The sequence below is a fragment of the Ahaetulla prasina genome, chromosome 7, assembly GCF_028640845.1.
Source record: "Ahaetulla prasina isolate Xishuangbanna chromosome 7, ASM2864084v1, whole genome shotgun sequence".
Lineage (NCBI taxonomy): Eukaryota > Metazoa > Chordata > Lepidosauria > Squamata > Colubridae > Ahaetulla > Ahaetulla prasina.
Window position 1 is genome coordinate 568044 of NC_080545.1, and position 25525 is coordinate 593568.

The following is a 25525-nucleotide window of genomic DNA, read 5'->3' on the forward strand; positions in this document are numbered from 1 at the left end:
ACAGAAGAACTTAAAAATGTGCATATTAAAAAAAAGTGCATTCAAAAGCTATTAGGTCAAATTATGAACAAAAATTTATTATGCCAAGGAAGCATCATTTGCAAAAAATAAAAAAAGTCTCATTCATGCCAGGAAACAATAAAGATATGCATTAAACAAAAATAAATGTCCTTCCTTTTTTTTATTTTTTCCAAATTGATGCAGAAAAAGAGCAAAAACAGATGCACAATTTAAGACTGAACAAAAAAAATAATGTATTGTGTCTGTGAGGGCTGAGCTAAAGTGTTGTATGACACCTGTGCTAAAAGCTACCTTAGAAGGAAGAGCTTGCTAATAAAAGATGTTCCTTATAGAATAGCTCGGCTTTAATGGTACGATTCTACCCCCACCTTCCTCATTGCTACTTGCTCCTCGACAGACCGAAAGAAAAAGAACAGATGGCGTAAGAAACAACCAAGCTGCTAGTTTTAGGAGACAGTCAAGTCCCAAATGGTGAAAGGATGGATGCTTTTAAATAAGCCCTTGAACGCTGTGCTAGGTTGTGCATCCTCTTTCCCTGATAATATTTAACTGCTCCTGTATGGTTTCCAAGCCTTTGAGCAAAATTCTATTCCAGACAAAAACTGCAACCCTCTGTCTGTGGAAGACCCATAGTGACACAAATTCCCATTCATTTAATGAACTTTTTATTTACACCCCATGATGCTCACACCTGCCCCTACAGGGTGTGGATTTACATCACGGATGAGAAGATGGCCAGGAAGGGTGACTTCCCTGCCCATTGCACAACGACACACTGAGTGGAGAGACTTAAGAGGTTGGGTATGGACTTCAAAGATGACATTCATTCTGAGTGCACAATAGACTTCAATGACCACATGGTCCTCCATTATTTAAAGACAAAACAATTAACTGTAGTCAGATTCCCCCCTCCCCCAATTTTTACAAACACAAGAAGAATTCTGACAGCCAAAGCCAAGAAAAAGCAGAACCACAAACGTTTGAAGGCAGAACCACAAAGTTAAGTTGTCACAGAAAGTTTCCTCCTTCAGTTTTATCTGCAAATTTTCCTGGAGTTACTAAAAACTAGAAGAGCAACTTGAATATATAGAGAGTTATCTTGGGTAACAGACTATGATTTGGATCATAGTCTGATCCACTGATATTATTCAAGAAGCAAAGTAAGATTGCAGTCTGCTTTTGCACACTATATATTCTAAAATTAGAATGTAAGATTTCTCTTTTTCTCTTTATGGGATTTTTTTTTCTTGCTGGTACAACTTATAAAGTAATGTAATAACATAAAATTGCAATCCAGTGACAAAAAGAGTTGGTTTGATTTGAAGCCAGCTAGAATTTTACTGGGTCACTCTGTCAAGTTAGTCTTTTATTTGAACACTGAAAGAATGAGAAAAAGGATGGCATTTATAGCAAATGGGATTTGTCTTTATCTAGGATGCGATAGAAGAAGATGCTAGTTTCAGGAAACCATCTAGAATATCTGTTTAGTCAGAGAGAAAGCTGAAGCACTCCAGGAAGGAAGATCTCAGTTGCTTCTCTAAAAAAATATCAACTGGCATGTAGTGACACAGCCAAGGTAGGGCAGGAAGGATCTAGACAAAACCAGGCCCCATCATGACAACTAAAGAAGCATCGTGCAGCCACTGGGATATTGGCCTCCCAGCCAAGCAGAAAGATTTCTGTGGACCAAACAGAATGGAGAATGCATAAGGCCTCCCTTCCTCTGATTATCAAGATTCCGGTTAGAAAGATGGAACTATGCTTCTTGCAACATCTGGGTTACCAAAAGGACCTGAAAACAACCGTATCTTTTCCAACATATCATGTCTTACAGTTATGAAGATGAATCCTACTCAGAATGTAGCTTTTGTTCACCAAAAAAAAAGTATGCTAGCAAACACCTCTGAGTGTGGATTGCATTAAAAGAAATGAGGAATTATTCCAGCCTTCTTAAAACTCTGGTTTTTACACCTACTGCTTAATTAAGGGAAGAAAGCTAAAAAAAATTGCCTTGGCAACTGATTAATTTATGTGAAATCTTCCCCTTCAAATTATTCTTGTGTTAGAAGTTTAATACAGATGATCATTCCGATCTTGGAAATACATTTGTTTGTGACGGGTTCCCTAGATAAGAAGCCTGAAAGCTCAATAAAAGGTTGTGTGCAATGATCTTACAATGCAGGAATAACAGGAACACACAAACATTTCTTACAAAAGAAAAGAAGTATCAAAGTACGGTACAAATTCTAATTTATACAATATTCCTGGCAGGAGGGGCTCTACATCCTTCAAGTCCCAAATGCCTTTTGAACCAAACAAACTTCTGGAAAGCCAAGAAACTTGCCACGAGTTCAGGGGGACCTCAGATTTAAAGCAGTTTTTAGTTATTTATGCAACAAAGAGAATTCACAATGGGATGCCCTCTGAGTTATTTTTTTCAGATCAAAGCCAACATGGCGCATGGGAGTATTTAAAATGCACCATATTACGCCCAACCTCAGAGGTCTTCTGTCTGATATTTGCAATGTTCCTTAATGAGCCCTCAATCTAAATTTGTTGTGTTGTGGTTTTGTGTTTTTTTTTGTTATACAGAAAAAAAGTGTCCCCACATGAAGTCAGGGGCATCAATTCAAGGCAATGGCCTCACTTGTTTTGTTTTGGAGAAGGCTTCAACACTAGGAGGTCCCCTCCACATCATGTACGTAGGCAAGACCTGAAGCCTCCGTATACATTCTCCATATTTATAATGTCACCCAGACTAGGGATGACATGATAGCAGTCTTCCAATATCTCAGGCGCTGCCACAAAGAAGAGGGGGTCAAGCTATTCTCCAAAGCACCTGAAGGCAGGACAAGAAACAATGGATGGAAACTAACCAAGGAGAGAGGCAACCTAGAACTAAGGAGAAATTTCCTGATAGTGAGAACAATTAATCAGTGGAACAATTTGAATAGAATAGAATAGAATAGAATAGAATAGAATAGAATAGAATAGAATAGAATAGAATAGAATATTGGCCAAGAGTGATTGGACACACAAGGAATTTGTCTTGGTGCAGATGCTCTCAGTGTACATAAAAGAAAAGATACCTTCATCAAGGTACAACATTTACCAAACAAATGATGGTCATAGGGTACAAATTTAACACTTAATGATACAACACTTAATGATAATCATAGGGTTAGGGTTAGGCTTAGGGTTTGCCTCCAGAAGTTGTGAATGCTCCATCATGAGAAGTTTTTAGGAAGAGCTGGGACAACTGTTTGTCTGAAATGGTAGAGGGTCTCCTGCTTGTGCACTAGAAGTTGGACTAGAAGACCTTCAAGTTCCCTTCCAGCTCTGTTCTGACTAAATATTGCTACTGTATGGCAAGATCAAACCTCCCTTAATGATTTATCATATAGAAATTATACTGGTGTGAAGTGGCCAGACATTGCCTTGGCGAGGAGCTTGATGTTGTGAAGTTATGTTTTATTTTAGGATATTGTACGTTATTTTCCTCCTCTGGCACTTCCCGTGTGCAAGCCACTTTTTACTGGGAGGGAGACAGCAAAGAGCCATCCGAGTGATGCAAAACCCAAGCGATGTGGCAGCCTTGCTCTGCCATTGTGTGGGCGTGGGGCTGTGGGGTGATCATGGGGGGCCCTTGGCAAAGCAGCTTCGAAGGAAGGATCCTCTTGAAACAAAGCACCTTTTTGAAGTTTTTCCCAGCTGTATTATAAAGTCTTTGTGAAAAGCCATTGTTCCAGCTAAAAATGTCAATGAGCCTCCATTCCTGGGAAATATTCATTCCATCAGGCAAAGTTAAGTTACACAAAACTGAGAAATACAGAATTTACATTTCAAGCACTCAAAATCTCCCTTGCCCTGTCTTTCATTCCTACATATCAGAAGCATGTAATTGGTCTCAGATCATTTTATTTTTCCCTCTTAGTGGGTTTTTTTCCTCCACCGATTCACCACCAAATGTTTCTCACCGGGAGAAGCAGAAGAGATTTATACTTTCTTATAACACTAGCACTTAGACTTATATACCACTTCACAATGATTTTATAGCCCTCTCTAAGCGGTTTACAGAGTCAGCCTCTTGTCTCAACAATCTGGATCCTCAGAGGGATGGAAGGCTGAGCCAACCTTGAGCCTGGTGAGATTTGATCTGCCAAATTGCAGGCAGCTGCTGGCAGTCAGCAGAAGTAGCCTGCAGTGCTGCATTCTAACCATTGTGCCACGGCAGATAGATTGGGATTTTGCTAGGCAAGGCATCAAGCTTCATATGCCGCCTTTTATTCACGAGACTAAACATTTCCATGCATTGGGAGGGACACCTTAGTTGGGTCTCTGAAGGCTTGAGGTGAACCATAACACACAGGTTCTTTTAAAGCAACACACAACTTGTCACCTATTATTACTGAAAGGCCCTGTATAGAATAGAGTAGAGTAAAGTACAGTAGAGTAGAACAGAACAGAACAGAACAGAACAGAACAGAACAGAACAGAACAGAATACAATAATAGAATTTTTTTATTGGCCACACAAGGAATTTGTCTTTGGTGCATATGCTCTCAGCATACATAAAAGAAAAGATAGGTTCATCAAGAATCATAAGGTACAACACTGAATGTTAGTCATATCAGGAAAGGAGATAAATCGTGCATTTCAGAATGTGGAAAGAAATCCCTAGCTGTGCCATGTGGAACACCTGAAGGAAATATTTAGTAACCAAGGTTCATTGCTCCAGCTTTAACTCCTGGAAAAGGTTAGTCTCCCTGGAACAAGCAGATGTGTTTTCAAATGCAGGTGTGCACACAGCAGGGTATATGAGTTTTACAGAATGATTTCTGTCTGTGTCTGATGACTGTCTATAACAGGTACATCTGAACAAAGGGAGCTACAGAATCTGTTTTCGGAAACCGCAGGGTTTTTCCCCCTTTAACGTCTTTGCTTTCTGAAAAATATGGAGAATCAAGTTAAATGACATTTTGAAGAACACCCTGAAAAGAATTAGGATTTTCTTTAGATAACCCTAACCCCTTGTTTTCTGGAAATTACACTTCAAATTGTATTTTCCAAATTGTGTATTCTTAGAAGCAGATTCATATATTAAAAATAGGGCATTCTAGTAGTCTAGCTGTAAAATTACTAAAAGAGGATTTAAAAACGACGCATGTCAGATCCTGGCCTCTAGATGACCTCTTGGGTGGAATGTACCAGTTATTATGAGTGTCTGAATCATCCAACATCTGATTTGAATTGTTGGTTTGATGTAATGTCAAGTCCATTTGATTTCTATTATTGTTTCTGTTCTAAGCGTTGAACCGATTCACATTTTTAAATCCATTTGAATGGTTAATCTCATAAAAATATGCATGCATCTAAACAAAAGTCCACTAATTTGCGGAATTAGTGCGAAGGCACCAGACTCAATTTGATGATTCACTTGAATTGTCTTCGCATTGGAACTTTGAACTGAAGCTTTGCAGCCTCAGTTTACTCGAACCGTTCCCACAGCCAGTTCTTCAACCACCGTGTCTTCATTTTCTGCACTGATTTATAGGTGGACAGATGGATGTACATATGGTGGATAGCCACAGTTCTGTAGGTATTTATTTTTGTGTCAAGGCCTTTGATTCAGCTACACGTCATACTTTATTAAAACGTGTTCTACTACTTGTTTGAAAGAGAACAAGCCATATTTCACTCCGTAATTGAATTTCCAAACTCATCCAAACTTCTAAAACCGTAGTTATTTGAGTGTGTTGGCAGGTTCTTTGTTATTTTACAGAAAATGAAGAGTGGATTAAGACATCAAAAATAGGAATGGTGTTACTAAAGATTTTTAATATGATCAGATTCTCATGTTACAAAATATAGAAGAGAAAGTAGTTTAAAACAAGATTATGCCTTTAACACAGACTTTTCTGAGATTCTCACACCTGCTGTTCTGGTTCTGTGCTTCATGATGGTTTAAGCCTAAATCAGTTTAAGAATGTCCAACTTGGAATCAGGCATTTGGCCAGAATTCTTCCAAGGCATCTAATGCTGATTGCAGCATTTAGCACATTTCCCCATGGGACACTTCCTGCTACTGTGCCTGCCCACCTTTGGGTTCTATGAACTCACTTTCCTTCTGTGAAAGGATTGTAATGTACATGTAGGCTTTTATAAGAAAAATCACGCACACACACACAGAGTGATATGTATATATTCCTTCAGATATTTGCAAGTGGGCACCACACACTGCCCAGAAGGTACCATGTGAAAACAAATTATGCATTGTAAGGATTATTTGGAGATGGAAGATACTTCCAATGTAATCTACTGGATCCCTTGCCTGGATTGCCCTTATGACTATGTAGGGCAGATGGGGAGAAACTTAACCACCAGACTGCAAGAACACAAGCAGGTGGTCAGACGAGGAGACCTAAACTCATCGGTAGCCTCACACAGTAATGAATAAGGACATAATTCAATTTTGTAGCTACTAAGATTGTTGGATGAGCAGGCACAAAAACAGCCAGGGAAGTGATGAAGCCTGGGAAACGGGCCCCTCATCAGCCAACAGGAGTGTTGATTTACCATCAGCCTATCAATTACTTAGAAGGCGAGGGCCTGGCAGCATAAGGAAACAACAGCCAATGATTTAATAGCCAATCATCAACACCCCAATCAATAACTAAAAAGCCACACACAACAGGCACCGTGTAAATACCACACACAGAACAACCCAAAGCACGCACTCTGCCAGAGAGAAGTTCCCTGAGGATGGGCTCCAGCATGAGTCTGAAAACTCGGAAGACTGAACCTCTGGTCGCAGTGACTGACCCAGATTGGATCCTGCTCTATGTTTATGTATGCACGTATGTGTATATGTGTATGTGTATGTATATGTATACGTCCCACTGGCAATGAGAATGAGACTGATGTTTCAGTACTATTCCACTTTGTGTTTTGATGTCTCCATCCTCCACACCTGCTTAGCAAAACCATTATTGTCCATGACACTTAAATGTTACCGTTGTAAACTCTTCAGACAACTCAGGTGTGCCCTTCTTAGTGCAAACATCAGCTTCTCTGAGATTCTTTGGATTTGTTTTTCTTTTTGTAAGAAATAACTTCTAAATTGGCAAACAGGGATATTCTGCCTTCTTTCAAAGGTTTGAGGTGATCGTGCTTTGGTTGCTCCAGATACCTTGGCTTAGGAGTCTGGACGGGAGAGGGAGAGAGAGAGAGACCTGTCCCATTTCTAAGCCATTTAGACTCAGATCTCTTTGCACAGACATTTCTATGAGCTACAGATTTATTACCATTGATTTCACACAGGAGTGAACCACAACAGATCTCATGCAATATTAAGTTTGATGGGTCATAAAACTATCAAGTTTTATGATAGGTAGATCGCCAAAGGATGACATGACATGAAAGGAATGTTTTCCATTAGGTATGGGTACCTAAATGAGCCACGACATAAAACTGGATAAGAAACATATTTGGTCTGCATCTGATCTCTGTGACATCTGGAAGCCACAACTTAAAGGAGAGGGGAAAAAAATCTGACTCCGTATAAAGGTCCATGACATTTTTAATAATTTAAATTGCTATAATTGAAATTATTGACTTTCAGGGGTTAAGAAAATGATAGATGTCAGTTTCTACAATCACAATAACATGTTGAAACTAGCCTTGGACTATGTTAGGTCCAGCTCCAGTGAAAACAAGTATAGATTTGAAACAGAGCTGATAGGATGGAAATAGTCTGATCTATTGCAGGCAAGGCCGCTTGCTAGATTCAATAATTCTTATGAAAAACAACATTTCAAGTCAATTAGTCAAACTGGATTGAAGCAATTCGGAAAGTTGATTCAATGCAAAGCCTCATCCGAATGGTCAAATCAGCTTGAATGCTCTCCTTCAAAATGATTCTCCAGATCAAATCTTTGTGTGATCTTCATCACTTTGGTGTTCAAGAAATATGGAGCTGTATGTGAGAACAGTTTTATTCCACCCTTTGAGTCATCTCAAAAGTTGAGACTCAAGATCATCCCTGGGTGATTCCTGAATAGAAAATAATCCCAGAGATATATAGTTGACTAGGAAACAGAGAAGAAATCTCAGAAAACAACAACAGCAAACAATTCCTTCACTCTTGCCAGGAAAACTACACAAATGCTCTCACCAGTATCAGCTGGAAAGGGACGTTGACTTTTAAGTAAAACAAACATTTCTTAAATCCAATTTTAAATTTTGCTGCTTATCTCAAAGGACTTGTCTGTCATATGTGTCCCCATCTTTTTACACATATGCCAGTACTGTCTTGAAGAAGCTGTCCGAATATTTAAGAAAACCTTTCAGATTTGAAAGTACCAATAAGGGAGAATATTTGTAGCTCAGGATTGATGTGAGGGGCCCTTGGTGCTCTCTGAGCTGGGTTGTTTCGTTCCAGACGTTTCATGACCCAACTAGGTAACTTCTTCAGTGCTAGGACCAGGACAGTGTTACCTAGTTTGGGTCATGAAATGCCTGTAAGAAAACAACCCAGCTAAGAGAGCACCAAGATTTGGAAGTGCAGACTACTTATAAATAGGAAATATTCGCTATAAAGCACATTCCAAAAACCTCTCAACAAGTGACTTTTAATATTTTAATTAATTTGAACATACCTTGCCTTTTTTAAATGTTATATACTCTTTTTATGATTCTAACGTTTCTTTGCATACCACTCTGCGAGGGAGATGGCCGGTTCTTAAATAGGATAAATAAATAAATGTGTGTGCATATATGTGTAAGGGACATGGTGGCTCAAAGGGACGCGGTGGCTCAGGGGCTAGGATGTTGAGCTTGTCGATCAAAAGGTCAGCAGCTCAGCGGTTCGAATCCCTAGTGCTGCCATGTGACGGGGTGAGCTCCCGTTACTTGTCCCAGCTTCTGCCAACCTAGCAGTTTCAAAAGCACATAAAAATGCAAGTAGAAAAAATAGGGACCATCTTTGGTGGGAAGGTAACAGCGTTCCATGTGCCTTTGGTGTTGAGTCATGCCGGCCACATGACCACGGAGGCGTCTTCGGACACCGCTGGCTCTTTGGCTTTGAAACGGAGATGAGCACCGCCCCCTAGAGTCAGCAACGACTAGCACGTATGTGCGAGGGGAACCTTTACCTTTTTATATATGTGTATGTATTGTTTAGTAGTAAGACACATGCTTTGCATGTATGAAATTTCTGGGTCCATTTCGGGTTAATCGATTTGCATTAGAAAAGTTCACAATGACATCGGTTGTTATCCGGAAATTTTGGCGATAGCAGATGTTACCATCTGATGGTGTTTAAAATACTGTTGCAGGATGTAAGCTGTTGCAATCAAAGCTGCCTTTTGCAATTGACTGATGGTGACTTTGTTAATGCCGATGGTGTTCAAGTAGTGCTCCAGTTGTTCCAGGATTGCACCCAAAGTACCTGTGACTGTTGGTTACTCTCTATGCTTTATCTTTCTACTTCTATTTACAGGTCTTTCAGAGAAGATAACACAATACATCTAAAGAAGCTTCTTGGGTGAGAAGCAAAACGTCTTTAAGGAAAAACAAAGCCCAGTTGCCTTTTGAAAAGACACCTTTGGGACAACCCTGCCCTGGATGATGGAGAACCTCTACAGACATCTTCTCCAGTTCTTTCTCTTCTACTCTGCCATCTCCAGGCACTGCCACACCCACTAGCCAGATTCTTTGCCTTTCTTATCGACAATGACTAAGTCTGGGATGTCGGGTGCTTGTCTGTTTATTATGATGATTATTAGTATGAAACACAGATCAGCTTTTATGATCAGCCTAACATAAGAGAGAACACGCTTACTGGCTCTACTACAAATCTGTGCCAGAAGGACAAGCAGATAATTGTGCATCGGACACTTGCAAGGGAATATAGGAAGCCTCAGCAGAAACACTCATCCCAACTTTTCCTCCTTTATTGGTGGGAAACAAGAGATGATGTGTCTCCCCACACACAGATAAGGTGGCTGTGCTGAGATTTATGTCACTTTCATCCCGCAAAGGGAGATCCTTCTCAAGCTGAATGCAGAGGGTCTGGCCCACACGGCCCTCCTTCCCCTCACCTGCCTCCCCCTGGCATTTCCTTCGGGCCTCCGCTTGTCAAAGCCACTTCATCACATCTGCTGAGGGGATGCACTGAGGGGACTTGTCTAAGCACAGGAGATTTCCAAGATCAGGGTCTTTTATTAGGAACATTAGTGGGGTGGATGAATTTTCATTTTCTGCTTACATTCTGGGACCATTTACTATTTTTTAACCTGTTCCAGGGAATTCTGGGGTATCTCCGAGGCTAAAGGAGGCTACATCAGAGAAGTTATCCTTGGGTGACTGCAAGGGGTTTTCCCCAGGTTTCAGCTGTAATGGCCCCGGATAAAAGAATCAGGCGCACCTACACATATAGCAATGGACCAGGTTTTATAAAAGTACAAACATGAAATTTGGTTAATCCTACCTAGCCAAAAGGGGCTTGTCACTCACATTATTCTTTATTTGGGTCGCATCTGAATTTTATCCAATGCACCTCTGCATTCTGCTGTGCGAATGTTCAACTGTGTACAAGTGCTGTATTAATAATGTATACTATGTCAAACATATTATCAACAGCCACTGAGTTGCATTGCATAAACACATGCACACAGATACACACACACACGTGTAGGAAGTTAGCACCCACCCTCTCCTAAAAAAATGAAATATTCTAGGAAATATTAAAAAGGCGGAATATTTCCCCTAAAAGAGAAATAGAAGTCTTAAGACAGAAACTCAGCCCCAGCTCCCTGTCCCCAGCAGATACTTTTGGTTATTTACAAGACAAAAGGCTGGGCCAGCTTATCTACAACACAAAAGACCTTCACCCTCAGGACCTAATAGGATTAGCCCTCTACCCATCTCACCACATGGCACCTGGGAAGATTACATCACCCAGCAAGATTCAACAAAGCATGGGAGTCTGACAACCAATCAGGATACATTTCTTGCCACAGGAACAGGAAGCAAGTTCAAAGCCAACAGAGGGTATAAATCTCTCTCTCACCCACGTGCTCTTTTTGCTCAGGACCTCAAAACCATGTGATTCCTGTCCACCATTAAACCATCTTCCCAAGCAGTCTCCGTGTTTCCAGTGTCTTTCTTCCCACTTGGAACTGAACCAGTGATGGGATGCTCCTGGTTTGGTCTGGTTCTATAGAACCGATAGTAAAACCGGCGGGAGGCTCTGCCCACCCACCACGATGTCATCACGGGTGATCTGCACATGTGCAGAAGCTTCTGCGTATGCGGGTACGTTCCTGCTGTGAACCGGTAGTCAAGATAAGTGGAACCCACCTCTGAACTGAACCCAGATAGACATTTCTTCCAACACATACACAGACTTACAAACAAATGTGGATCTAAAGCAGAAGGTGCCTCTGGTGCTCCCAGCATATAAGAAATGCAATCGGGTTGTGATGGACTGGAAGCAGCCAAAACATCCAGCTGTTCAGAGCCTTTGCAAATAAGGATTCCCCCTCCCCCTCCCCGATGGCAGGGTTTGTGGAGAGTGTCCATGGGTCTCCCGCTCTTTGCTCCTTGATGGGGGAACTGACTTTGTCCCAGACCTTCCGGTCTGCAGTGGGCAAACGGCATTGGGGAGAGGGACACAGAGCAACAGAAGAGACAGGAGGGGACCTCGTGCTGACTCCCCCACCCACGATAAGCCATGGGGAGGAACACGCAGGGGACCCAGGACTGGACTGGCACCTGTCAATCACTTGTCACCTACTTCAATGATGCTGGCGACCTGGAAGTCAGAACTGGTTCTGGGTCAGCAGCAAAGAGGCAAAGCATAGTACAAATGGCTTCAGTATGGAACTTAATGACAGCTATGCCAGAATTTGGGGTGTCATGAAAACACAATTATGCTATTAAACATCACAGGCAGAAATGGAGAGTAATGTGAGTTGTGTATTTTCTTCTAAAGGTCATAGCTTCAAGCACTGAATAAACCATATTAGCTAATTTTCACATTGAATGAAGCCATAAACTAGTTTCCAAATCAGAATTTGTGGGACCATGCATCATGCTGACCCTTCCTTCCTTCCTTCCTTCCTTCCTTCCTCCCTCCCTCCCTCCCTCCCTCCCTCCCTCCCTCCCTCCCTCCCTCCCTCCCTCCCTTCGTGTGAGGACCATTTTATAGGATTAAAACACATACAAAAGAGATGAATTAGAAAAGAGCAGCTGGGAAAATGAAAAAAGCAATATTTTACATTCTCAAGAAAGGGGCTAATGTATAATTTTATACTGAATGGTTGTCATATCTATATGGATCCTTTTGAATATCTTTAAGTAGAGTGTACCCATAGTTCACAAAATTGTCCTAGCTGCATATTGGTAGCATTGTTGATAATGTTGGCAAATTATAAGTCTTTTGAAATTATTAGCATAATAAATCATAGGGTTTAAAATATTTTTTATTCTTACCAAAATTATATTTTATGCAGAGTCTGAACTGAATATAAAAGCAACTGACTTGTATGAAAAAAAAGATGATTTGGTTATACAGAGAGAATGAATGAGGACTGAATTACGAAACCTGTTGTCCATGGGGAGAGAATGAATGGTCGGGAGGAAGGGAAGACTGAGAAAATCGTGGCTGATGAGATCCTGGAAGGGGAATGGGGGGAAACGAGCATTCAGAGGTTTGAAGGAAGGGCAGAAGGAAGGACAGTTCACAAGGACAGGAGGGTAAACTTTTTATCTGAATTCTTTTGGTGTTCTACTTTACTCTTTTACCGCTTTTAGCTTTGTTTACCCACAAAGTGAACAGTATGATGGACACATCTGTATGCACATATCTGGGCTACAAAAATAGAGGTACCTGACTCCTAGATGGCAGGGTGAGAGTTAAAGTCTTCTATGTTTCTTCGCTGCCATCTGCTGGTCATCTGGATTTCTGCACAATGGATCTCTTGGCTCTTTGTCTCAATGTGCCTTCAATGTGCCAAATATGCTTTCCATTTGCAGCTGAAGCCCGCCCCCCCCTCCCGATTATATTTCTATCCAAATGTTCTGGTATTAATAATATATATGTGTATATATACCTTTGGCCCAGTCACATCTTAAAGCAATAAACCTAGTGGTGTACATGTCCTGGAAAACATCTGTCAAAATAGGTTTGCTGCAGAAAGCACTCACACTGGTTTGACTTCTATCTCATTAATATTCTTTAAGTACCAAGAATCTTTTGGTTATATGGAGAGAGAGAGAGAGAGAGAGAGAGAGAGAGAGAGAGAGGGAGGGAGGGAGGGGAGGGGAGGGAAAAGAAAGAAAGGAAAAAAGCAAGCAAACAAGGAAGGAAGGGAGGAAAAGCAAAGAAGGAAGGAAGGAGGAAAGAAAGAAAGAAAGAAAGAAAGAAAGAAAGAAAGAAAGAAGGAAGGAAGGAAGGAAAGAAAAAGAGAGAGAGAGAATTATCTGGGGATTATTTTATTTATTTGTCAATCATATATAAGATAACAGGTAAAAGTATAAACATAATTTGGATACATGAAAAGAGTAAGTAAAAAAGGAATATTAGGACAGGGACATTAGGCACGCAGGTGCGCTTATGCACACCCCTTACAGACCTCTTAGGAATGGGGTGAGGTCAACAGTAGACAGTCTAAGCTTAAAGTTTTGGGGATTTGGGGAAGAAACCACAGAGTCAGGGAGTGCATTCCAGGCATTGACCACTCTGTTACTGAAGTCACATTTTCTGCAATCAAGTTTAGAGCGGTTTACCTTGAGTTTGTATCTATTATTTGCTCGCGTATTGTTGTGGTTGAAGCTGAAGTAGTCATTGACAGGTAGGACATTGTGGTAGATAATTTTATGTACTATGCTTAGGTCAGATTGAAGTCTGCATAGTTCTAAGTTGTCTAAGCCCAACGTTTGGAGTCTGGTGGCATAAGATATTTTTTTGCGAGCAGAGGAGTGGAGGACTCTTCTCGTAAAATATCTCTGGACTCTCTCGATTGTATTTATGTCCAATATGCAATGTGGGTTCCAGACAGATGAACTGTATTCAAGGACTGGTCTTGCAAATGTTTTGTATGCTCTAGTTAAGTACAATATTACCAGAGAAGAAGCTATGCAAGATTAGGTTAACAACTCTTAGTGCCTTTTTGACAATGTTGTTACAATGGGCTCTGGCACTTAGAGCTTTAGAAATGAGTACTCCAAGGTCCTTGACAGAGTGAGGGTCATCTATAAGGTCATGTCCATCTAATTTGTATTTTATGTTTTGATTTTTTTTTTTTTGCCAATGTGCAAGACAGAGCATTTGTTGGTTGAGATTTGAAGTTGCCACTTGTTAGACCAATCTGCCACATAGTCAAGGTCCTTTTGAAGGGTAGTTGCATTGTCTGTAGTGTTGAATAGTTTAATATCATCAGCAAAGAGAACACAGATGCTTTTAATATGATCGCAAAGGTCATTTATGTAAAGTATGAAGAGTGTTGGACCTAAAACACTGCCTTGGGGAACATCACTATTAACAGGTACAGGATTTGATAGAGCGCTTCCTATTTTGACCACTTGTTGCCTGTTTGACAGGAAGGCAGCTATACATTTATGTAGGAGTCCAGAGAGGCCATAGGATTTTAGTTTTAGAAGTAATTTGTCGTGTACCACTGAATCAAAAGCTTTACAGAAGTCTATGTAAACTGCTTCTATTGCTTTGCCCTGATCGAGATGTCTAGTCCATATGTTTTTGCAATGTAGTAGTTGTAGATTACAGGATAATTTTTTTCTGAAACCAAATTGTTTGATAGAAAGTAGGTTGTTTGTTTCTAGGTGGAGGGTAATAGATTGATTCCATGATTATGATTTTTTTGTTTAGTTTCCTAGTCTAGTCTAAACTCTGGTGCTCTCCCATCCAAGTTCCAATTAAACTGGCTCCTCCTTAGCTTCTGAGACCGGACATGGTTGGTCAGGTGCTGCCACCTGCTGTGGGGCCACGGATATTACTTAAGAGCAAAGCAGGGACCCTCTGGAAGGGTTAAGGCTCCCGAGCTCTGCAGATTTCACAGATCCCTTTGTGTTCCTATTTTGTACATCGCAATCATGGAGAATATGAGCAGTTCTATTGGGATGAAATGTTGGGATCCTGCATTTGCTGAGCTTACCAACATTTCATTGCCAGACTAAAACTCTATGGAGATTCTCAGTCCTCCAGGTCCTGGTTGTCCCAAGGGTGTTTTTCAAGAGGCAACTGGACTTTCTGGTTTTTCTTTGAAAGCGTTTCTCTTCTCATCCAAGAAGCTTCTTCAGCTCTGACTGGATGGTGGAGGATGGAAGGATTTATATTCCTTGCAGAATTTTTAGAAATTCATTGACCTCCAAGTGGCCTCAATCACTCTCTAATAAGGATGCAAATGACCAGTTCTGTTTGCAAGGAGTATAAATCCTTCCATTCTCCACCATCTGGTCAGAGCTGAAGAAGCTTCTTGGATGAGAAGCGAAACGTCTTCAAAACAAAAAACCAAGAAAGCCCGGTTGCCTTCTGAAAAAGCACCTTTGAGACATTGCCAAAGTAGCTAAAGTTGCCAGGGCTCTGAGTCAAGGGAGGGGAGGGCTGGATGGCTTTAGATGTGGCAGTTGGCCCAGCCAGGAAAAGTCACACAAATCACAACAACCCTGATTGAGGCAGGCAGGACAAGTTGCCACCTGCCTTTGCAGAAGCACCAAATTTAGTGAGCAACAGGATTCTGACAGTCTTCTAGATAGGAAACTTTTGTGAAGATTACCTAAAAAGGAAGAATCTAAAATTTGATCAATGAAATCTGCAGCTTTATGACAAGTAAATGAAATAACCGGTCTTGTTAAGGGAACTTGTTTTATTTTCCTTGGCCTCTGCTATCTTTTCCTGCTACCACTCTTGTTTGAAGAGTTTATTTTCTGAGGAAACCACGACAGAGAATTCATCTTAAGGCCAGATGAGAGAAAGGCAACGGGGAATAAAAAGGAAGCCTCCATGCCATCGTTTTCCAGTTAATTGTCCTGGAATTAGGCAGCAAGAGCAACCAAATGACTAATCTCAATCATACACGAAACACAGGATAAATATACAAGAAATAAAAACGTTGAGTCAGGCAGACTTCAGAAACTTTTTCCTTTATACACAGAGAATCTGAACAAAAGATTTTTTTTTTTAAAAAAGGATCACAAATGTTCTCGGGGGTTGGGGGGGATTTCAACCAAAATCATCTTAAGTGGATGCCTCACAATTGGCTCCTTTTCATCCTTAGGAAAAAGAAGGGAGACGGTTCTCCCTGGCTGGATGTAGACATAACTCTGCTTCTGCTGCTGTCATGGGGGCACCGCCAGGGACGGGAGTTTGTAAAGCGGGGGTGAGACTAGACACAGCAGGGGTGGTGTGTGAACGATCCCACTTGGGGCCTGGCCAATCCGACTGGAACACCCCCAAAGGAAGGAAGGCCTCCAAGTCACGACAAGACAGGCAGATGGTTACAGCCGTCTGACAGCGAAAAAGGAAAAGGGCCTTTAGCTTCCCTCTAACCATGGTTAAGATGTGGAGATTAGCAGAAGCGTGTGGGAACGCACCTCCTTTGCTGTCCATGGTTAACCATCCTTAACCATCAACAGAGAGCCACATCTTACTGTGGCTTTTGAACACTTGATGTCATTTTTTTCCATGCTGGTCACACAGATTTGTTTTCAACACCTTAAATAACTATGGAAGCTGCCCGGAGAATGTTATTTACTATTGGAGAATGAGGAAGATGAGCTGGACTTTAGCAAGAAGGCAATTCTGCACCTGAGGCAGAAAACTGAAAGGTTCAAGTGTGGAGGGGAGGAGACCTGACTTGATAGAAGAAAATATTGGGGTGGGGGGGAATCTGGTGTCCTTGTGGACCAAAATCAAACAGGCTAAAATGTAGCAAAAACAGCAAATACTATTTTGGGGTGCCTTATTAGGAACACAGATCACACAAAGTGGTCATTTTCCTCTACTCTGTCTTATCTGACTCCACTTGGGAGGCTGGGTCCATTTCTGGTCACCAGAGTTCATAAGGGACGGAGCCAAAAGTGCAGCAACTTCTGAAGAGGCTGCCGAGAGAGCGAGGGGTCTGGGAATTAAGCTCTCTGAAGAACGGGCATGTTTGGCCGTCTGAAGAGGATCACGAGGGCTGAAGGACAGTCACACAGGAGAGGAAGTTGGCTTGTCTTTGATTTCCTTAGAGGGCAGGACCAGAACAGCTTAAAATTACAAGAAAGGAAGTTCAAGTTGGATGTCAAGAACTTCCCAACTATACAAGCTGTCATATGAAATTGCCAGAGGTTTTTAAGAGCGTTCAATCATCTGTCAGTGATGCTCACGTAGAATCTTACATAAGGTTTGGAGGAGATGCCTCCTAGGATCCATTCCAACTCCGTCATTCTATCAGGAGCCTTTCACAGAGCTGATGATGATGCTAATTATGGTTCCCTTATTTCTTCCCTTCTATTAGAGATGTAGATTTATAATTCTGGCCTTCACCTCAGTGAATTAAAAACAAAAAAGCTAAAGCCTCCTTCAAGTGAAACTCATGTTGATGACTTCACGGACATTATTATTATTATTTTTTATTATTTATTTGATTTTTATACCGCCCTTCTCCCGAAGGACTCAGGGCGGTGTACAGGCAAAGTAAAAACAGGCAATACAATATACAATTTAAAATGCAAATTAAAAAACTTATTTTATAATTGGCCTAAAAATTTAAAATATATAATAGACTAAAACCCCATTTAAAATTATTAATAGAAAATTTAAAATCAATAAAATTTAAGCCAGCCCCGCGCGAATGAAAAGATGTGTCTTCAGTTCGCGACGGAAGGTCCGAAGGTCAGGTATTTGGCGTAAACCCGGGGGAAGTTCGTTCCAGAGTGTGGGAGCCCCCACAGAGAAGGACCTTCCCCTGGGGGCCGCCAGCCGACATTGCTTGGCGGACGGCACCCTGAGAAGTCCCTCTCTGTGGGAGCGTACGGGTCGGTGGGAGGCATGCGGTAACAGCAGGCGGTCCCGTAAGTACCCAGGCCCTAAGCCATGGAGCGCTTTAAAGGTCGTAACCAAAACCTTAAAGTGCACTCGAAAGGCCACAGGTAGCCAGTGCAGTCTGCGCAGGAGCGGTGTTACGTGGGAGCTACGTGTAGCTCCCTCTATCACCCGCGCAGCTGCATTCTGGACTAACTGAAGCCTCCGAGTGCACCTCAAGGGGAGCCCCATGTAGAGAGCATTACAATAATCCAAGCGAGAGGTAACGAGCGCATGAGTGACTGTGCACAAGGCATCCCGATCAAGGAAGGAACGCAACTGCCGAACCAGGCGAACCTGGTGGAAGGCCCTCCTGGAGACGGCCGTCAAATGATCTTCAAACGACAGCCGTTCATCCAGGAGGACACCTAAGTTGCGCACCCTATCCTTTGGGGCCAGTAACTCGCCTCCAACAGTCAGCCGCGGCTGCAGCTGACTGAATCGGGGTGCCGGCATCCACAGCCACTCCGTCTTGGAGGGATTAAGCTTGAGCCTGTTTCTCCCCATCCAGACCCATACGGCTTCCAAGCACCGGGACAGCACTTCAACAACTTCATTGGGGTGGCCCGGGGTGGAAAAGTACAGCTGGGTGTCATCAGCGTACAGCTGGTATCTCACCCCAAAGCCACTGATGATCTCACCCAACGGCTTCATATAGATGTTGAACAGAAGGGGCGAGAGAATCGACCCCTGCGGCACCCCACAAGTGAGGCACCTCGCGGTCGACCTCTGCCCCCCTGTCAACACCGTCTGCGACCGGTCGGAGAGATAGGAGGAGAACCACTGATACACGGTGCCTCCCACTCCCAATCCCCCCAACCGGCGCAGCAAGATACCATGGTCGATGGTATCAAAAGCCGCTGAGAGGTCTAATAGGACCAGGGCAGAGGAGTAACCCCTGTCCCTGGCCCTCCAGAGATCATCCACCAATGCGACCAAAGCTGTCTCCGTGCTGTATCCGGGTCGGAAGCCGGACTGGAACGGGTCTAGATAGACGGCTTCATCCAGGTATTGGGGTAGCTGTCGCACCACAGCACTCTCTACAACCTTCGCAACGAAGCGAAGGTTGGAGACTGGACGATAATTACCCAAAATAGCTGGGTCCAGGGAGGGCTTCTTGAGGAGGGGTCTCACCACCGCCTCTTTCAAGGCGGCAGGGAAAACCCCTTCCAACAGAGAAGCGTTGATAATCCTCTGGAGCCAGCCTCGTGTCACCTCCTGAGTGGCCAGTACCAGCCAGGAAGGACACGGGTCCAGTAAACATGTCGTGGCGTGAAGCCTCCCCAACAACCTGTCCACGTCCTCGGGAGCCACAGGGTCAAACTCATCCCAAACTGGCTCAACAAGACGTGTCTCCTCTCCCTCGCTTGGATCATCCCAATTTCGGTCCAGACCGTCCCGGAGCTGAGCGATTTTATCGTATAGATAACCACTAAACTCCTCGGCTCGCCCCTGCAAAGGGTCATCCCGCACCTCCTGATGAAGGAGGGAGCGGGTCACCCGAAACAGGGCGGCCGGGCGGTTATCTGCCGACGCAATGAGGGTGGAGGCGTAAGAACGCCTCGCCTCCCTCATTGCCACTAGATAGGTTCTAGAATAGGACCTAACTAGTGTCCGATCAGCTTCGGAGCGACTGGACCTCCATGTGCTCTCTAGGCATCTTCTCTGGCGTTTCATCTCCCTCAGCCCCTCGGAGAACCAAGGGGCCGGACGAGATCTGCGCCAGGTCAGAGGCCGCAAAGGCGCAATGCGGTCCAAGGCCCCAGCTGTGGCCTGTTCCCAGGCCACAACTAGTTCCTCAGTCGTGCCGTGGGCCAGATCCTCAGGGAATGGCCCAAGCTCCGTCAGGAACCTCTCGGGGTCCATCAGGCGCCTGGGACGGAACCAACGTATAGGTTCCGTCTCCCTGCGATGGTGAGTGGTGGTTCGGAAGTCTAGGCGAAGGAGAAAATGATCGGACCATGACATTGGTTCTGTTACTAAAGTATCTAATTCCAGATCATTTAACCACTGTCCAGAGATATAAATCAGATCCAGCGTGCCTCCCCCCATGTGCGTAGGGCCATCATTTACTCGAATCAGGTCCAAGGCCGTCATGGAAGCCTGGAACTCCCGAGCTGTAGTCGATAACAAGCCAGCTGATGGCAGGTTGAAATCCCCCATGACTATAAGTCTGGGGGTCTCAACCGCCACAGCGGCAAGTACCTCCAACAGCTCAGGCAGGGCTGTGGTCATGCAGCAAGGAGCCAGGTACGTGATCAACAAGCCCAACTGATTCCTATGGCCCCACCGTACATAGAGGGATTCACAGCCGGCAATCTGAGGAACAGTGGCCTCCCTCGGCTCTAGATCTTCCTTAATGACAACCGCCACCCCCCCACCCCTACCTTGGGCCCTCGGCTGATGAAATGCTCGGAAACCTGGAGGGCACAGCTCAACAAGGGGAACCCCCCTTCTGGATCCAACCAGGTCTCCGTAATGCCCATAAGGTCCGCGGACTCCCCCTGAATAAGATCGCAAATCAGGGGAGCTTTATTAGCCATGGACCGGGCATTACATAACATCAGCCGAAGATCCAAGCTCTGAGGATCATGGCCGCCCGAGGAACGGGTAGGGACTGGGGGGCTGGAGCACGTGATCGCTTCCAGACATCGAACACGTGCTCCCAACTCTCGATACGGCCCCCTCCCTCCGCCATATCTGCCCCTCCCACTTACCGTACAGATCGAACAACCCTCTAGTCCTGGAACAGAGCCCTCCCCCCCGCCTTCAGACCAGATGTAATAGTGTCGCGAACAAGCACAGGGGCTGGATCCCTCCCCGACAGGTTCTCTCCCCCACCCGTCAAATCCCTCCCCATTCCCACCCTCCCCTTAAAATCCCCATGTTGTTCTTGGCAGAAACCCCGAAATGGTTCCCCAGTGGGATGTCACTTGCTGCTGTGAAATCCCAGCCTACACTTCTTCCCTGGAATAATCCAGAGGTCTCCCATCTAAGTCTTACCCAGGAGCTTACCTTAGCTTCTAGAACTATGCCACCTCCTGATTGGCACTGGGAAATTCTATAGTGATTAAGTGCAGAAAGAGAAGAGGCGGGTTCTTCCTTGGGTTGGGTTGCAAGCTAGAAGCGAGGCAGTTGGCACTGGGCAGGAAAATCTATGCAGGCTGAGTTTTCTCTTGGCTTACTAATGGGATGGAAGGCCTTGAACAGTCGGGAAGGGTCCCCAGAAATGTGAAAATCCAAAACTTTGAGAGGCCATTTCAGTCTTTATCCCTAAAACCTATCAGCTGGGACTACTGTATGTCTTTTGGGCATTGAGTGGAGAGCTGCCACCAAGGTGGTATAAGACACAGCAACTGGAGAAATGACAGAACTACAGCCAACCCATAGGAAGATAAAGCAGGGAAGGATTTAATTTTTTACCAATCACTTTCAAAGTTTATTCGCAAAAATCCCCTTTCTAATTTCAATATATCCAGCTCGGGAGGCAAAACAAAGATCTGCTAATGAAAAAATCCATACTATTATTTTGCAGTAGCTCCCTGACCACTCATGATCACAATCCCAAAAATATTGGCCCTAACCCAAAATACTTGATTGTATATAAAATACTGTAATAAGAAGGCAGTATATGAGATAATGGTGGCTTGGCATATTTCTACCATTGTCCATGTACAGAATATGCATGTGCCCAACATACATGTGTTAGTTTCACCATTAAATTCATTCGGCCAAAAGCATCTTGCCACTAGGCAAAGGGTCATGTTTCTGTATCGTGACTAGCAAGTTAAGAAGCCAAGTGCCACAGATGTGGGAACCTACTTGTTGAATTGTTCTGCCAAAACCCACCATGATGTGTTCAATACATTAATCTGTTGCTCAACATTCCTCGGCTAACATGCAGACTGCTTAGAGTGAGTGGGGGGGATGGAGAGACTGCTGGGCTTCTTTCACATAGAAAGTATTCGCAGTACGAAGCATAAGGACTATTAATTACTCTGTTTTATTAGCCAACATTGCCTAGATTCTTGCATCCCCCAGGAACTTGATATTTATGGCACTTTGACACGGCTTCCCTGGACGCCCAGCCTAATCTTCAAAGAACAAAATCAATTTAACAGGATGTGATGCGCTAATCAAATCAACACATGCTTAGAATTAGCCCCCCCCAGGCGCCATCAGTGCCAATGCTTCTCTTGCATTGTATCTCAACATGCCCAAACCAGGGGTGCTCCCAGGCAGGTGGCATTACAAAGCCCAGCTAGGCCATCCTGGTTGATAATGGTGGGTACCGCTCTCCTCCAGGAAGGTCCCAGTGAAGCAGAAAGTCATATTATCTTCAACTAACCTGTGTACAGTTAAAGCTTTTGTTTGGGGACTTGATCAAAGGATCAGGTAGGACATGGGATCTCATTTGTGCTGTGACAGATTCAGACTCAAGAGGTTGGGCAGATTCAGAGCCAGCCTGAAAAGTCAGCAGGTCTAAGTAGACTTACAACCCTGTCACCATTATTCACCTCACTGCATGGGGGGGGGGTACCCAACTGGTAGCCATCCAGTTTTAATTTGCCTCACAGGAATGTTGCTGATAGTGCAATATGAAGGACCGTGCCATGCCCAGGTAATTCCATTTAAAGCATTTTGTATGCAGCTTTTTAAAAAAGAACTTTGAAGTGGTCTAAAATAAAACCACAGCTGTGTGGACTTTCTGAAAAATTGAAAATGAAAAATAAGTAAACCAGGCAATGTAATTTTAAACTCATATTTGGGGGAGCAAATCCAAGTGGATGTAACACAACTGTTTAAACTGGAATTTGGTTAGCAGCAGGCTGCACATCTTTCAGCTACATGTAAAAGTTGATAAGTATTAAAATATAATGGCAGAAGCAGGAATCCATCATAAAAAAATCTTCAAAAAATAATAAAAACAAGCACCATTGTGTTGGGCATCAACAGAGCAATCCTGTGTATAATAGAAGCTGGTCCATTTTAAACGGAACTTAATCCCAGATCCAGGTGCATTTCCTGCATCCACTCACCTGAGAATGCCGCCCATTCACCTGCACTAAAAACTTGGACAGAATCGCACTGCAGCAGCAGAGTTAAAAATAGGAGGTGGCTTCTGATCAGCCGTGGTTCTTGTTAACAGATAGTTTTTAAATCAGCAACTTTAATCCCCTGTCTGTGTAATTGCATTTCAATAGGAACATTAAAGTTAATTAGATCATAAGCAATTAAGTATCTATTTAAAGGAACTTAGAAGTCTGAACCTGGAATTGGGGAGCAAAAGGTAACTTGCTTAATTCATTTCTATTCTATATTTAGCCGTCTCTTCGTGGCAGTTGAATTATCCTTCATCCAACAACGACAGAATGTCGTTTTACGCAGAGACGTTCGCGTGCAACGCCGAGACACACTCTTCCTAACACCCGTTTCTCAATTCGGGTACGATCCACACGCTTTTTTCTTGTTCACACGCAACGTTTAGGCGCCCTTCGCTCTGCCTTCTCATCAGCAACCACGGCGCACTTTCACACAACCGGGACTGGAACGTCACCTCTCCCCCACCATAAGAAACGCACGCCCACGTGCACAGCCACCCCCACCCCCCTGTAAAAAGCCGGCGGGGAAAGCAACGGCGAAAGAATCGGAAAACCAGCTCCCGAAAGGCGAACTGATGGCACCCGAAGCAAAGAGGTGCAAACCGAGCCCGCGGCCGTCCTTGGCCGGCTCCCACCTGGAGCGTGAGGCCAAATCAAAGCATCGCCCTTAAAACAAAAAAAATCTCCAGCCCGTAGGGCGACTTCCAGGTGCTGTTAGAGACGAGGGGGGCGGCGGAGGGGGGGCATCGAGCCTTTTCAACCCAGCGAGGAAGGCGGGGCACAAGTGGGTGTGCCCCGAGCGGGGAACTTGTGCAACGCCGCCGCGTCAAGTTGACTGCAGGCTGCAGCCCCTTCCCCTCCCCTCCCCTCCCTTCCCTTCCCTTCCCCCCCTCCGCGCCGCTCCCCGCGCCTTCAACTTCGGCGCAATTCACGCCCCCCCCCCGCGCCGCTCCGTTAGACAAAGTTGGAGAGCGCGCAGCCCCCGCGCCCGCCTCCCTTTGCCCGGGATTTGGGGGTCCAGCGCTTCTCTTTGGCCTCTGACCGAAGGCTTGCGCCGTTTCTATAGACACTCTTCCCCACGAACTCTTCCCACGTCATGCAACAATTGATCGGGACACCCACGGAGAATGGGGTGGGGGTGGGGGCGAGAGACAGAGGACGCAAGAGCGGCGGGGGCGAACGGAGCCGCAAAGACAAAAGAGCAGGGACGCCCCCCCCCACTCTCGGTGGCTTCCCTGGCAGAGAGGCTGGCATTGCTTTTTCCGTTTCTGACTTTGCAGCCCCGGCCTCTCCTGGTGGTCTCCCATCCCGGCACCAATCAACCCCCCCCCCCGCTTGGCTCCCGGGAGCGAACGAGCTCGGCCCGGTGCGGGAAGCAGCGCGGAGTTGCTGGGGGCGGGTAGCCGAGACTCCCCCGAGACGCGCCGGGATGCCAGGGCGAAAAGTCCTTTGTCTGCCCAGGGTGCGCGCTGGCCGCCGCCTCCAGGGAGGGAGCCCGCAAGCCCCCGAAGCCGGGATCGATGGGGGGGGGCGCGCCTTGCAAAGAGCCCCAGGAGAAGCCCCTCCGAACGGGATAGGAAGGGCGGGGGGACACCGGGCTTACCTTTATAGGATAATTTCAGCCGCGGCACATTTTTCTTGGCCGCCTGGCTGCGCTCCCGGCCGGCCAGCATTACTAGTCCCACGAGCAGCGAGGCCACCTGGGCGGCCCGGCCCATGGTGAGGCGGAGGCTGCTGTCCGTCGCCCCGCGGCCGAAAGCCGGGCCGAAAGCCGAAAACTTCTGCCAAGCGCCCACAAAGGCGAGCAGGTAACAGGTGAGCCGGCCAGGGGAGCGCCGGAGGACGGAGGCGCGCTCAGGTCCGGACCATCCTCGCCGCCGCCGCCGCCCGCCTGCCTTCCCCGCAGTCCCGGGATCCACTCAGCGCCCTGCCCGGAGGGGCTCCTGCCCGGCGGCGGGGGGCCAATGGAGCGGGGCGCGCCGTGGCAGAAGGAAAGGAGACCCCCGGGTGCCGAGCGGGGCAAGGAGCGCAGCTCTCCCGGGGCTACACCTCTCGCTTGCGCGCTCCGGGGCGCCTCTCCGTCGGTGCTCGGGGGGCGCAAAGCAATCGCCTCCTCTTCCTCCTCCTCTTCTTCCTCCTCCTCCTCCTCTCCGGGTTGGCTTGCGGCACAGCGAAGGGCAGGCGAGGCGAGGCGCGGAGCGGAGCGTCGGCCGGCAGAGCTGCAGCCCCGCGGAGAGAAAGGCGAGGGGAAGGCGCGGAGTTCCCCCTGCCTAGCTTTGGCTCTGGCCCCTTCTCCGCGCGTCCTCCTGTCTCC

The 25525-nt window shown here is 45.2% G+C and overlaps 1 protein-coding gene across 2 annotated transcripts in view; it reads right to left on the bottom strand.

Moving 5' to 3' along the window:
- SEMA3A (semaphorin 3A) overlaps positions 1-25124 on the bottom strand; it is a 174036-nt gene extending 148912 nt beyond the window's left edge. Inside the window, exon 1 of one of the 2 annotated variants that reach the window (XM_058190464.1) lies at positions 24815-25124. In XM_058190464.1, the coding sequence (XP_058046447.1) occupies positions 24815-24929 (115 nt within the window). In that variant the 5' untranslated portion in view covers positions 24930-25124. The remainder of the gene's footprint in view (positions 1-24814) is intronic. The other variant, XM_058190462.1, reaches the window with a different exon arrangement.
- Positions 25125-25525: the final 401 nt, after the last annotated feature.